Below are 13,166 nucleotides of genomic sequence, written 5' to 3' on the forward strand. Positions count from 1 at the left end.
TTTGGTAGATTCTAAAGTAAAGCTATATCTGTGAGCACCAGGAAACAAAAAATGGTTTTGAGGGCTGTTACATAGCCCCAGAAACTGTGATTTTTAAGCTGAGGGGCCTGGGTTCAAATTCTGCCTCTGCCACTTGCTGTCCTTGTGACCTTGGGCAGATCAGATCACTTCTAAAATTCCCGACAACCTTGTAGCTATTACTTACATTAGAGCTTAATTAAGAAGGCTATAGTAGAAGGTGCAGGATCTGCCCTGGCCCCTGGTCTGGGTAGAATCAACACAGATCCCTGATTTCTCCCTCCCTCTCCCCCCCCTTAGGGTGGGTATGTGATGTCTCTCAGCCCTGTAAATCTGGCAGTAATTTATTCTGCTGTGTTCTAGCTCATTTTGTCCTTTTGGTTCCTGGAGTTGAGGACAGCAGGAATGAGGGAGAGGCTGCCCAGTGGTTTCAGGTTGGGCAATAAAGGCTTGTCTGGGCAGCCGGCCCTTCTCTCTGAGGCTGGGGGAGGGGACTCTACAGGAAGTGGTGAGAGTGGGGATGTTTATCTCCGGGGCAGCCTCCTGCCCAGTTCAGGTGTCAGGGAAAATCCAGGGTGGGTACCCCGCTTGCTCAAGGCAGGCTGCCATCCTCCCAAGCTTTTATTAGCTAAGCTGGAGTTGGGGGGGGGGGGTCTATTCATGCAGGGCTGGGTTAGCTAGAGTTGCAGGGGTCCCTTGTGCCCTCTTCCTCCCTCAACTCCCTTCCCTCCTCCAAGCCCTCGTCTGCATCCTGATGCGTTCTACCCTTATACACTCTCAGCATCTTTCTCATCTGTCCCCTTCTCTCCATCCTCATCCATCTCTCACCTGCAGGAAGTCTTCAGCTAGGGATCTTTTTAAAACAAAAACTCACTTTTGAAATCCTGGTTTGGAACCCACTGAAGGCTCCCTCATTGCCTTTAGGGTTAAGTCCTCCCCCTTAGGGTTAAGTCCTGCCTCGTTGTCTGTTCTAGCCCCTGTCTGCCTGCCCAACCCCATCTCATTCCATGCCCCTGTCTCTGCATCCTATGCTCTGGACACTCTGACCCATTTATCAGTATCCCCTAAATGCGCATTGCCTGCTGTCTCTTCTCTAGGCCTTTGCACAAGCTGTGCTTTCTTCCCAGAACTCTCTAACTTCACCTCTTTGCCAAGTGAACTCCTGCTCCTCCTTTAATCTCAGCTTAGACATCATCTCCTCTCTGAAGTCTTCTTTGGTTATTCCCTGTTCTAGCCTAGGAAGGGAAGGTGGGGGTCGACTGGATTTTTTTTTTACAGCATTGTAATTATTGTAATTACAGTTCATTGGTCCTTTCTCTCTTACTGACTGTGAGCTCTGTGAGGACAAGGACTGAATATTTAGTTCACCTATGAATCCTTAGTGCCGGGCACAAAGCCTGGCCCACTTGTGCTGAGTAAACTACATGTGCCTTGAAAGAATGCAGTCCAATGGGTCAAGTTCTGAGCTGGAGATGCCAGATGGGGGCGCACTGATTCCACTGAAAGTGGAGATTAAAGAAATAGGCTTCCCTCCAGGAATCTGGAAAATTCTGCTGGGGGATGGTGTTGTGTGTGAAAAGGCCACATAGACAGTGTCATGAGGGAGCTGTGAGTTGGGGATGTTAAGTCCCTGGCAAAAAGGAAGGGGCCAGGTCTCTTCCTGCCAGCACCTCCCCCCAGCTCCCTGCACTGCCTCCCACTGCCCTCCAACCCCACCCCCAGCAGCTGGCTAGGCCTGTCAGTGGATAGGTCTTTGTGCTGGAGGCCTCGGCAGTTGGTGAGAGGCATTGAGTCCCAACCGTCAGTGTGAGTGTCTGTGGAGGGGGGAGGGACGATGCGTCAGGACAGGGAGACTCTCCCTCAGTCCTGGATCTTGGAGTGGGTGGGTGGGGGTCACAGCCTCTGTCCTGGCTGCTTGTGAGCCTGAGGGAAGGGAGGGGAGCTGCTTCCTGTGGCGACCCCTGAAGGTGGGGTGAGGACAGCGGAGGTGTGCGCAGGTGCAGTCCTGGCTTTTGGGCGGTCAGAGTGTGGAGGGTGTGTGTCTGCATAATTGTGGTTGTATGAATGTAGCCTGTGGCACAGGACATATGTGTGACCTGTCAGAGCATCTGGCTATTTGGTTACCTTGTGTGGCAGGATCTGAATTTGGAGTAGGGAGGCAACCAGCTGCTTTGATCTCCAGGGAGCCCGATGCTAGGGTATCTGGGTATCTAAATGTTAAATTCCTGGAGTTTGGATGCAGAGCTATTTGGGTAGATGTCTTAGTATCTAGGTGTGGGGCTCCCAGTGTCAGTTTGTGGAGGATCAGAGTGTGCCAACCTAAGGATACTCTAGCTTTTGTGGATCTGTAGGTGGGTGTATCCAGGTGTCTGGGAGTCCTCAGGTCAATGGGTGTTCAAGAGTGGGAGTGTTTCTGTGTTATGTCCAGCTGTGGGGCTGTCCAGGTGCCTGGGTGTCTGGGTGTGGGGTATCCAAGTGTCTGGATATCTGAGTGTGGGCTATCTGTGTACAAACACATTGGTGTTTGAGTCTGGCCATAGGTTGTCCTGTGCTCGGGGTGTCTGTGTGTTCAGGTGTGTATATCTCCAGGAAAGGGGTGTGCATCTCTTGGATGGGAAGTGTCCTGGTGACTGTGCCCAGCTGTGGACTAGAGCTGTGCCAGCTCAACTTGTGACACCCCCTTCCCTGGGGCTTGCCTCCCAGTCTCCCTGCAGACCCCAAGGCTGAGAGCCTCAGAAGGAGGCCCCAGGGGCTCTCCTTCCCTATGGTGAGTCAGTCTAGAGCTGCACAGTCTAATAGAACTTTTCTACAATGATGGACGGTGGCCACTTAGTCACATGTAGTTATTAAATTTAAGTTAGTAAAAATTCCTTAAAATAAAAATTCAGTCCCTTAGTCTCATCAGCCAGATTTCAAGCCCTCAAGAGTCACATGTTGCTAGCGGCTATTGTATTGGTCAGTGCAGGCAGAGAACATTCCATCACGGCAGAAAGTTCTATGGATAGTGCTGGTCTAGAAGGCATGCAGTGTCTTCAGTGAGGCCTGGACATCTCAGGGAGTGAATGGGTCTGGATGGACCATCACTCAGAAGTCTTTGAAGAAGGTTTGGTTGAGTCCATGTCCCCTTCTCCCCAGCCCCATCATTTCTCGCCTGGACTATTGCAATAGCCCCCTTCTCGGTCTCCATTCTCCCATCAGCCTTCCAGTGCTTCCATTGCCCTGAGACCTGAATGACTTCTGTCAGGCAGACATGAGATGTTGCCATGCCATTGCCCCAAGCTGAAGGTTCTCCAGCACCCTGGGGACAAAACCCAAATCCTAACAGGGCAGGTGAGGTCCTGCATGACCCAGCCCCCACTTTCCATGACAGTTTTTCATGCTTATGCCTCTCCACCCCGACCCCACTCCTCCCTATCCACCTTGTGATCCAGGACCACCAGGCCAGTGTTGATCCCAGAACCTGCCAGGCCCTTTCACACCTGTCTACCCTCGTACGTGCTGTGGCTCTTACTGAGGACGCCCTCCAGTTTTCCTTAGCACCCAGGGCCTGCCACTTACTCAGCCTTCAGAATCCGGCTGTGATGTCATTTCCCCAGTGGAGCCTTCCAAGGCCTCCTGGCACAATGGATCAGAGTTCTCCCAAACGTACCTATGACAGTGTGTGGCACTTGTTTTTTGTCTCCTTCCCCACTGTCCCCAAGTGCCTTGTATATGGCAGGTGCCCACTCCGTGTTTGCATCGATGTGAGCCTCTGGGTACACAGGGAAGCCTCAGTGGGGGTGGAGGGTGGAGCTGGGGCTCTGGAGGGCAGTTGTGGATGGCGGCTGGTATGTCCCCTTGGCTGGCCCTGGGCAGGGGCTGCCATTGCATGCGGAGTGGCTAGGGGAAGACCTCTAGGGTAAACCGCCCAAAAGAAGCTGTTACCGGATATCTCAAGGGGGCTTGGGCAGATTCGCAAGACGCAGATCTCAGGACCTCACGGTGAATCAGAAGAGATGAGGACAAAGGGGGCTTGGTTCCGTCGCTGAGGGATTGGAGTTAATTATAGAAGTTGAGGGGGTGGGGCGTGGGATGGGGAAATTGGGAAGGGGTGTCATTGGGAGTATTCTATAGGTAACGAACATCACAGTTGGAGATTGGTGACAGCTCGGGGATGGGAGGTCACTAGCAATGAAGATATATCTGGGGGATGGGGACAGCTGGGAATGAGCGGTCAGGTGGTGTTGGGGGGAACAACTGAGGGTTGGGGGATAGATGGGGATGGAGAGAAGAGGATGGAGAGAAGGGGGATGGGGGCAGCTGGTGGATAAGAAGTGACAACTGGGAGGTGTCAGAAGCCTATCTAGACAGGATAGGTGGGTCTTAGCTGAGAGTGTGAAATGCATTACTCAGAATGTGTATACATGTGTACGTGTGTGTTTACATGTGTGTATGTGGTTGTACCTGTATGTAAATATGTGTTTTATCTCGAGTGTCGTGGTCAAGAGTTTGGGCTTGGGAGCCAGGCCATCTGGGTTCTAATTCTGGCTCCAACACTGCTAGCCATGTAACAGTTGGGCAAGTTACTTGACTTCTCTGGGCCTTTAGTGTTCTCGTCTGTGAGACGGGATAATAATAGAACATACTGCATGGGATGCTGTGATGATATATTTTGTGTACATACATATATGGTTCAGAACAGGTTCTGGCCCATGGTAAGCACTGTATCAATATTAGATATTATTGTGTTCTTGGCTTCTGATGAAGTCCAGGCCTGGAAGGGGTGATTGGGCAGGGAAGGTGAGGGTGACCAGCCAGGTTGCTTGCGTCTGGCTTGCCTCTCACATCCTCCCCCTGTTCATCCCACTCTAGACCATGGCCTAATCCAATAGGTCTTCCTCTCTGTCTCTCCCCTGCCCTGCTCTACACTGCCCTGCCCTGGGCTGGGGGCCAGAGGATGTGCTTTAATTGTCCAAAAGCTTTTTAGCAGGATCTGAATCCATTATTTGCCTGCCAGCACACTGGGGCCCTGCTCATATATAAATACCTGGACAATGTGCTCAGTTTTGGCTACCCGTCCCGTGGTTGGCAGCAGTTTAATGCTGTGCCCTTGGAAAGTCACTGGGGTGGAAGATGTTGGGAATAGGGGATGGGGTGGAGGGAAGCCCGTGGGGCAAACGAGGCCTCAGCTCCTAACGCATGGGGTAGCCAGTTCAGCCTGACGGAGCTCAGGCACAGTGCTTTCCAGGGGTCTGGGCCCCTGCTCTCCAGAGCATCGCATGTGCAGCCCTCCCTACAATACTTTCGCAGTGAGCCTCTTCTTTGCCTTATGCTAATAACTGAGCTGCATCACGGCTCTGGACTGCTCTGAGAGTGCACGCTCTGGGGTTCCTGGTCCCAGCACCTCAGGACTGGGCCACTGCATCGTGTCCTTGTACTACACTGCATCTCAGCCCTGCACTGCATGACCGTGCTGGGATTCGCATTGCACTGGCTGTGTGGACTCTCCTGGGTGTCTGCGGGCTCCGTCTCTGCATGGTCCCATTGTACTCGTGCCTCCATCCTGCAGTCGTATTGCCATTTGTGTCTTTGCAGCTCTCTTCTGTGTCGTCTTACTCCATCATGCATTGCTGTTGCGTGGGGCTTGTAGACTCTCCTAGAATTTGGGCATAGCTCCTGGCAGTGCACCACTGTGCTGCGCCAACAGATGGCATGCCACCACAACGCTGCATCTTGCATCATATGGAATCTCTGTACTACACTGCATTATTGCAGTGACGGCACAGCCCCTCTGCATTCTACCATCGCCCTGTACCAGCACAGTGCGTCTTTGCCTCACATAGCACTTCTGTCCCACCGCTTCACTGCACTGCCCCGGACACGTGCCTGCGCCTGGCCCAGCCCTTCACACTGCACCGCCGCTACTGTAATATGCCCGCTGTGGGGTCTCGGCCCATCGAAGTGTCAGATGGTGGTCTTTCCCAGGTTTCTCTTGGCAGCCCCACTTGAGCGACATCTTTGTATGGAACGTCCTCACTGCATGCACCTCCGCCCCTCCTTGCACGCTGTGCAGGGGATCTATACTTACACTGCAGCTCGGGGCCACCTTGGTGCGCTTTGGGACTGGCCTGGGTTTTTATGGGCAGCATCTTTGCACGGTCCCCAGCGCTGCATCTGTGCACCGCACGGCATTACTGCCCCAGGCCTGAACCCTGCACTGCGCCTGCTCACCCATGGGTCGTGTGCACTCCGCTGGATCGCAGGACCCGGAGCCCTTGCATTGAATTTACTGCTCCGCACAGCACCGTCACTGCACTCCACGTTTGTGCCACTTCCTGCCCCCGCATCTACACCTACTCTGCTCCTCGGGACTGTGTCAAGCTTGTATTCTGGACTGGGTTTCCGCACCCAGCAGTTCCTTCTGCACTGCACCACATCCTTCTCGTCCTTGTGTCTCTGGGCTGTTCTATATACCTACAGCGGGCATGTCACTTCTGTGAGAATTTTTGGAGTGCCAGCTATGTGCCTAGCCCTGCGCTAGCATCTGGAGGGGGAGAAGTGTGTATAGGCTTGAACTTAGCACCTGGGCATTCCTACATACACCTATCACTTAGCACTGGGTGCCAGCCCAGTGTACCACTAAATGCACTGCCCTGGTGCGCTGTGCCTTTGTGAAGTTCTGGGTCATGCCCACAATGGATGCGGCATCTCTGTGCTGCATCATGGCACTGACCGGTTCCGTTCCACGTGCTGTTCTAAGTGTCTGTATGGGGGGCTGCGCACACCGTGTGCTCTGCTCCCCTGTGTTGTATAACTGCATTCTGCCTCTGTACAGTGTGGCACTATGCCCTATGTCCTCAGCACACCACACTGTGGCGCTACCTAGCCCTCGCCTTTCACGGGACAGTTAGAAAGTATACATCTTCACACTGCACTATGTTTTTATATGACACAGGGTGTCTGCACTGCAAGGGTCTATGTACTCTTTGCCCACTGTACCTCTACACAGCACAGGTGCCCCATTCAGCCCTTTGCCTCTGTGTGGAGTCTGATTCTACCCTGTGCCTTCCCATATACTGCCAATATGGCAGCCCCGCCCATGACTTTGGGATTTGGGGATATATATTGATCAGAAAGATGGGCAATGGGTCTGGCTTAAGTTCGCCCTGATATAGTTAGCTTCCTTCTATCCTCAGTGGAAATGGAAGGATGTTGGCATTGCTGGGTTCAGTGTTGGCTCCTGTAGGGGTCCCAGCTCATCTAATTCTTCCTGCGGCCTGCTCTGGGTGATCTCCCTGGTTGCAGCTTTTGGAGAGCCCTGGCTAAAATCTTAATGTATTGATCTGGACAAGAAGAGCAGTGAAGTGGGCTGGGTCAGGTCTCTCGGCTAGAGATGTGGTCCTTGAGCTTGGGTGGGGTTTGTTGGGGTCAGAGTCTCTGGGATCATGGGGTCAATAGCTCATCCACTGTTGGCCATCTACTCTACACAGGGTTTAGGGATGGGGTTCAAAGGTATAGAGACAGTCCCTTACCTCAGGAAGGGAGGAGGTGGCTGTTAGGTCTGAGTTAGATTGGTAGTTGGGGTGGAGAACCTGGGGTAGGACTGGGTTGAGCAAGAATGTCCAGGGGTGAGGCCAATATCGGTTCCAGGGCTGGGCTACCTAGAATAGGGGCGTGGCTTTGGATGATAAAATAGACCTGTGTTGTCACTGGGATTGTATTTGGGTTCCCCAGCCCAGGGTTGGGGCTGTCCATGAGGTTGGGTGTGATCCCAGCCCTTAAATTTGTAATCTTTTGGGAGAAGCTTTGTTTCTCCTGGGGCCACCCTTGGGAACTGGATGTTTTATTGACAAACCAAAGGGAACAAAAATCTCCTTGCAAACAGACTCTGTTTACCTAGGGTCTTCAGAAAACAGCTGGCAGCCGCAGCTGACACAGAGCACGATTCCCTGTCTGGTGGCCAGGAAAGTCTGGTGCTCACGTTCTCGTGGTGCTCACACGCACACACCCATATCCACACCCACAAACACACATGCACAACTTCCTTCTACCCTGCCACGTACACTCACCTTCTCCCTTAGGCACGTGCTTGTCACTGGATATGCTCACATACCTCTGCACATAAATGTATACCTACGCTGCACCCACAACTTCACAGCACATGGCCTGAGACGCCCATACTCACCCTCGCCTCTCCCGCACGGCCTCTCTCTGTGCCCTCAGGTAATTCTTGCTCACATGCACACTCATACAAATGGAATCAGAATTCTGGAGGTGGTAGCAGGCTTAGAGGTCAACTGATTCTCCATTCTCATTTCATACGTGAGGAAGCAGGGATTCAGAGAGGGCAAGCCACCTGCCCAAGGTCACACAGGGAGTTAGGGGATCAGCAAGAATTAGATCCAGGTCTCCTGCCTCACAGTTGAGTACTTATAGGTTGGTACCAGCCTATCACTCTCACAGACATGCGCGCGCGCGCACGCACACACACACACACACACACACACACACCATATGAAAACACATCCACGAGGAAAGGTAGAGACCCTCATACCCGGCTTACATCAGGGGCACTCTCTCCCACACTCTGACTCCTACTGCAGAGATTGCTTTGCCCCTTACATCACCCCATCCAGAGCCCAGCCGGATGTGGATAAACCATCCTCCTGCCTTCCCAAATTGTGGCTGACGGTTGCTCAGGCAACCGCCTGCCAGATTGGGGAGATTAGCTGAGGAATGTAGCTGGGCCAGTTTGAGTTGAGGCTGGGGGTCCTGCTTTGATTCATCCCACCCTGTCAGGGAGGTCCTGGCAGAGATGGGGTACCCCGGGTGGGGCCTGGTTTTCTTCCTGTCCCTAGTCCAGTTGAGACTGTGTCCCCAAAGCTTAGACTAGGCTGGGGGAAGGGAGTGTGTGTGAGTGTGTGTGTGTGTGTGTGTGTGTGAGAGAGAATATTTGAGTGTGGGCCAGTGTGTGTGTGTGTATGTGTGTGTGGTGCATCTCCCTGGGTAAGATTGGAGTGTGTGCTACTTGCATCCAGCATGGGGACTTGAGGCCCCTTTCCTTACCAATTTCTGACACCTGCCTCTCAACCCTTTGGTGGCTTGTCCCACTCCTCATCCTATAGTGCCCTCTGGAGAAGTGATCTGCCCTCCTGATGGTTTATATTACTTGTCTCATCTGAATCCAGGCGCTCCCGGCTCAAACACCTACTGTGGCTTCCCAACTGAAAAGGAGGCCAAACTCTCTATCCTGGCATTTAAGGCCTCTTTTATGTAATCTCAACCCTCCTCCCTCCCAGTCTCATTTCCCACTGTTTCCCCAATCTGGGCTCCTCTCTGTGCCCTGGAGGAACTGTGTGTTTACGCACTGCCTTCCTCTGCCTCCCTGGGCCCTTTGCCTCAAATGCCCTTCCACCCATCTCTACTGGTCAGAATGACAGCGATCCTTCCAGGCTCTGCTCAGGTGCACCCGCCTCCAGAAAGCCTTCCTCTGCACCCACCCTCCTCCCTTGGATGTCCCTGTGGCCTATCATTTATTTTATTCCCTTACTCCTCACTCATACCAGGAGGTCTGAGGGGAGGGTGGAGTCTTAACCATGTGTATGCCTCTCATAGTGCCAGCCTGGGACCTGCTTTGTACTGTTATTGCACTGAATTGTCCTATGAATGGCACTGAATCAACGCATGTGGCCAGCAGTATTCCAGGGCCTGATTTCGTTTGTGCCTAGTCTCCTCGAATGAAAATAGGTGGCTTAAGTCCCAGCTTCTGGGGCTTAAGGTATGGCTCTGGGCAAGCCACCTATTATTTCTGTGCCTCAGTTTCCTTCTGTTAAACAGGAACAATACTAGTACTTACCTTCTGAGTTGCTATGAAGGTTCACCAGCACAGGTGGTCATGGCGGCGAGTGGCAGCCCTTGTGGTGGTGTTGACGTGTGTGTACATGTCTGTGTTGACATCTGTGTTGATGGAGTTGAGAGGGATACCACTCTCGCTCTGAACCCAAAGTCTGATCTAGCTTTTTACCCCAGGCTGTTGGCCTCTAACAGGGGTTGGTCTCTAACAGGAGTTGAGACTTGGCTTTGGGGATCCTGGCTACTGAGCCTTTCAGACTGAAGGTGATGAGGCTTTTCTCAGGGCCCAGGAGGGCTGATTGTTCCCTACCCAGGGTGAGCTGGGGAGGAGATGAGGGTGGGGCTCGCCTTGGTAAGACTGGCCCCAGAGATGTTACCCTATGAGGGCTGTGGCTGGGACGGGCCTTGCCCAGAGACACAGGGCTGTGGATGGACGTGGACCAGGAGTCGTTCTGTCTGGGGGCCACTCTGGATGTGGTTAGTCAGCCAGGGAGGTCACCCTGGCTGGGGTCAGTTGTAGGAATTATTTGGCAGAGGTCAGGGATCACTCTGGCCATGGTCAGTGGGTCTGGGGTTAGTCAGTCAGTCTGTTGGTCATCTGGCTTAAGTCAGATGGTTTGGCAGTCCTCTGGATGATAATGGGGCCACTATGGCCGGGGAAGATCAGCTTGGGGCCGCTCTGGCTCAGGTCTATCTGTCTGGGTGGGGGTCACTTACTTGTGTCAGTCAGGCTGGGGGCTACTTTGAGGTCAGATGGTATTGGGGTCTCTCTGACCAGGTCTGTCAGTCTGGGAGTCCTGGCAGCTCATGTGGTCTGGCTCAGGATGGACAGAAGGAAGCCAAGGAACTGGCACTCCCAGGCTCGCCCCAGGGCCATGTGTGAGACATCTGGGGCAGCTGCCTTGTTACTTGCGAAGGAACAGGAAGGGCCTGAGCCCCAGCCAGGGCTCTCAATCCTGGGCTTCCCTTTTTGGCAGTCCTCTGCTCCAGGGAGGCCTTGGCTAAGACTCTCAGGAGCAGACTCAGCTCAGGCTGAATGAAGTCAGCTATCACTTCCTCTGGGAAGCCCTCCCTGACCATCCCAACTGGCCATGTCCTCTCTCTCTGCTACACTGTGTGGATCATTTTCTAGTGGGAGAGCTGAGGCCTTCCCAGAACAGATGGGGTTAAAACCCACCTCCTACAGGCCACAGCCACTATGCCAACCAGAGATTTTCACACAAAGAGGCAAAGAGCTCAGTTCAGGTCCTGCCCCCGCTCTGGAGAGCGGCTTCTATTATTTCCCCCCATCCACTCAGTGCCAGCCTCATGCCCACTTCTCGTCATGATTTTACACTCTGGTGAGATCCAAGAAAAGTAAAGAGAGACCTCCCCAAAAAGGATGAGCCCTTTTGTGCCTGGCTCTGCTGGGTGTGTTTCCAGACGCTACTTCACGTGATCTACATGACAGTCTAGAGAAGTTCCTGCTACAGATGAAACAAGAGCCTCTTAAAGTGTCACTCGCTGCATCTGCAGATGCCCATCCCTGTGCTCGGCATGGGGCAGTCACTCCCCAATTACTGCCTATTTCTCTTCCCTCCTCTTCTTGAGCCTAGGAAACCACTCAGATTAGCTCCTTCTCATAGTGAAAGCTTTTCTGGTGGGCAGTGTGAACTTTGGCAACTGACTGACATGGGTTCAAATGCTTCTGTTACTCACGTAGACTTAAGTAGCACACGTGAAGAGCTGCTAATTCCTGAGTGCTTGCATGTGTAGGCATTGTGCAGGATTCAGTGCACCCCTGCACTGAATCCTCAACAATCCCATGTGTGGATGGGGAAACCGAGGCTCAGAAAGGTGAAGTGACCTGCCTAGTCACAAGGGTTGGCAAACTGCAGAGTCAGGATTTAATCCGAAGTGTGTCTGATGCCAAAGCCCACCCAATCACCTACCACGTTAAGCTGTGGACAAACCCTTTACCCCTTAGAGCCTCAGGTACCTCACTGGCAAATGGGGAGAAGTACCAGTGGCTTGTAGGTACTCAGGACAGGGGCTGGCACAATTTGTGACTACTTTCTCACCACTCATTCAGGTATTTTCCTGGTCTCAGATGCTTTGGACCACCCTCCATGGGTCTCTAAACGCTGAGGTTTGGGAGTGAGTGCAGGGACCAGTGAGCAGTTACTTTCTGAACCAGTGGCGTTTATTAGGTGCCTGACTCGGGGCTTTGATGAGCTAGCTAAGATTTATGGACCTCATTACCAATCGAAGACCTCACATCTATTTCAATCTCTTCTTCCTTCTCCTCTTCTCATTTAAACTGTAAATATTGGATCCAAATCTTGAGACTTTGCTTCCTCTAGTCATATGTGTGCCCAGTCCACACATGACTGTGTTTTTGCATGTCACATTTCTGTAGGCAGAGAACTAAGCCGGGTGACTTTGGACAATGACTGAATTTCTTAAGCTCATCTGTCATATAGGAGTAATAGTGGTACCTACCTCAGAAGGTGAGGCCTGAATGAGACTTTGCACCTAGAGCATTTAGCACCATTCAGGGCTTGTCGTAGACCTGAGATGATCGGTGGCCATTGTTGATTTTAAGGAGATACCTCAGACCTGGTTTAGGGCATTCATGACTCCGCCAGTGCCGGGGCTCGCTGTCCATCTTCTATGCAGAAGATGGAGGGGTAGATGATGGGACACTGACTAGCAGTCGAGAGAGCTCAGTTCAAATCCCACCTCTATCACTAACTAGTTGTGTGACTTTAAGGAAGTCATTCAGCCTCTTTGGGCTTTGGTTTCCTCATCTGTAAAATGGGGATAATTAGAGCCCTAATCTCACGAGTCATTGTGAGGCTTTAGTGATATAGTAATGGTAACTAGTTTTTGTTGAGGAAGGTCTTTGATGGGTGGTTGAGGGGTGGAGTGTCCTGGAGGTTACTGCGGGAGTAGCTAGTGTGAGGAGTCTGATATTGGGAGGAGACAATGAAAAGAGGGCCATGGTGGGCAGATAGGGTAAAGGAGGGAGAGTTTTGCTGGAGGGAGCCATGGGCGGAGGGCCTGAGGAGAGGGAGCAGGGCTTGGTTGGCCTGGGTAGGAGGGCACAGTGTAAGGGCACCTGGAAGGAAGTTCCAGGAGCCCTCCTGGCCAGCAGCCCTGCCCTAGCCTGCATTAACCAGGCCCTGCCCTCACAGCCGGCTGCACCTTCGAGGAGGCGAGTGACCCAGCAGTGCCCTGTGAGTTCAGCCAAGCCCAGTACGATGACTTCCAATGGGAGCAAGTACGGATCCACCCTGGTACCCGGGCTCCTGCGGACCTGCCCCACGGTGAGCTTA

General features: G+C 52.8%; 1 protein-coding gene and 1 pseudogene across 6 annotated transcripts in view; both read left to right on the forward strand.

Moving 5' to 3' along the window:
* Positions 1 to 13,166, forward strand: part of PTPRU (protein tyrosine phosphatase receptor type U) — a 77,161-nt gene that overhangs the window by 2,567 nt on the left and 61,428 nt on the right. For all 6 annotated transcript variants that reach the window (XM_016132054.2, XM_036231139.1, XM_016132053.2 and 3 more), the window contains exon 2: positions 13,026 to 13,157. In XM_016132054.2, the coding sequence (XP_015987540.1) occupies positions 13,026 to 13,157 (132 nt within the window). The remainder of the gene's footprint in view (positions 1 to 13,025; positions 13,158 to 13,166) is intronic.
* On the forward strand, positions 4,333 to 13,029 carry LOC118610878 (annotated as a pseudogene).

Source organism: Rousettus aegyptiacus, unplaced genomic scaffold, assembly GCF_014176215.1.
Source record: "Rousettus aegyptiacus isolate mRouAeg1 unplaced genomic scaffold, mRouAeg1.p scaffold_m13_p_1, whole genome shotgun sequence".
Taxonomy (NCBI): Eukaryota; Metazoa; Chordata; class Mammalia; order Chiroptera; family Pteropodidae; genus Rousettus; species Rousettus aegyptiacus.